This window comes from Camellia sinensis, chromosome 14 (assembly GCF_055761805.1).
Source record: "Camellia sinensis isolate YWXY chromosome 14, ASM5576180v1, whole genome shotgun sequence".
NCBI lineage: Eukaryota > Viridiplantae > Streptophyta > Magnoliopsida > Ericales > Theaceae > Camellia > Camellia sinensis.
This window is the reverse complement of record NC_138974.1, coordinates 33,288,277-33,289,846: the sequence shown is the minus strand read 5'-3', so window position 1 is coordinate 33,289,846 and position 1,570 is coordinate 33,288,277. Positions and strand designations below refer to the sequence as shown.

The following is a 1,570-nucleotide window of genomic DNA, read 5'->3' as shown; positions in this document are numbered from 1 at the left end:
TCCCAAGGTTATTGGTGGCCGTGCATGCAGGCGGACGTGCAGAAATATGTTCGCAGGTGTGAAAAATGTCAAAAATTTGCTCACCAAATCCACCAGCTGGCCAGAGAGTTGCTCCCCTTTACAAGTCCTTGGCCGTTCACGCTTTGGGGGTTGGATATTGTGGGACCACTCCCAACAGCTCCGGGCAACCGCAAGTTTTTCATCGTTGCTACCGACTACTTCACTAAGTGGGTTGAGGCGGAGCCATTGGCAACCATAAAGAAAAATGATGTGAAGAAGTTCGTTTGGCAAAATGTCATCACTCGCTTCGGTATATCGAAGGCCCTCATCTCAGATAATGACACTCAGTTCGATGGAAAACTTTTTCGTGGATTTTGCGAAGAGTTAAAGATTGAATTCTATAACTCAACACCGGCCTACTCTCAGTCAAATGATCAAGCAGAAGCCTCAAACAAGACCATCCTGGACGGGCTGAAGAAGCGGCTAGAGAAAGCCAAAGGGAAGTGGGCTGAAGAACTTCCCAATGTGCTCTGGGCATACCGCACCACACCGAGATGTTCGACTGGAGAAACACCATTCGCCTTGGCCTATGGCATGGAGGCCGTCATCCCACTGGAAATCGGCATGACAACCATCCGGTCTGAAAGTTTTCAGCCAAACTTGAATAATGAAGCAGCGGCCTTGGAACTCGACCTAGGTGAAGAAAGAAGGGAACGGGCTCTAATCCACATAGCAACCTATCAACAAGAGCTCTCCAAGAAATACAACAAGGCCGTGCTTCCAAGGGTATTCAAGATCGGAGACTGGCTCTTGAGAAAGGTAATGGGTAACACGGTGATCCCTAACGAAGGCAAACTCGGTGTAAATTGGGAAGGACCGTATAAGGTAACTGGCCTTGCAGGTAAAGGGGCATACCATCTGGAGGACTTCGATGGTAAAGCTATCCCCAGACCATAGAATGCAGCTAATCTTAAGATTTTTCACGTTTGAAATGTAATCGTTTTTGTTCCTTAGCCTTTTGAACCTTTAGCCTTTTGGCATTTGATGTAAATCGCTGACATGTAATGAAAGATAGCCCTACTTTTTTCTTATATTATGTGTTTCTGTACAATGACACCATAAGGATATTGGGCCACTATGGATGCCAGGGGCAAGGAGACCAACTTGCACTGGGCCGAGCTGATTTTTCCTCGCCGGTGTGGAGACAGGCCGTACAAACAGTTGGTGTTCTTCCTAGCTTGCATAAAGGTCGAGCTGATTTTTGCTCGCCCAAAATGAAAGGTTGGCATTTTGCCCAACTCATAAGGGCCGAGTTGATTTTTGCTCGCCCAAAATGGAATGTTGGCGTTCTGCCCAACTTGTAAGGGCCGAGCTGATTTTTGCTCACCCAAAATGAAATGTTGGCGTTTTGCCCAACTTATAAGGGCCGAGCTGAGTTTGCTCGCCCAAGTGAAATGTTGGCATTTTGCCGAACTTCCAAAGGGCCGAGCTGGCTCTGCTCGCCCGAGTGAAAGGACGGTATATTGTCCAACTTGCAGAAGGGCCGAACTGATTTTGCTCGCTCGACATA

At 47.6% G+C, this 1,570-nt stretch overlaps 1 protein-coding gene across 1 annotated transcript; it reads left to right on the top strand.

Annotated features, from left to right (window-relative positions):
• Positions 1 to 594: 594 nt before the first annotated feature.
• On the top strand, positions 595 to 957 carry LOC145806888 (uncharacterized). Its single transcript, XM_082904739.1, has one exon. The coding sequence runs from the start codon at positions 595 to 597 to the stop codon at positions 955 to 957; it is 363 nt and encodes a 120-aa protein (XP_082760865.1).
• Positions 958 to 1,570: the final 613 nt, after the last annotated feature.

Excerpts from the sequence above, each read along its gene's own strand:
- LOC145806888 (XM_082904739.1), top strand. The coding sequence starts at position 595 with ATGGAGGCCGTCATCCCACTGGAAATCGGCATGACAACCATCCGGTCT.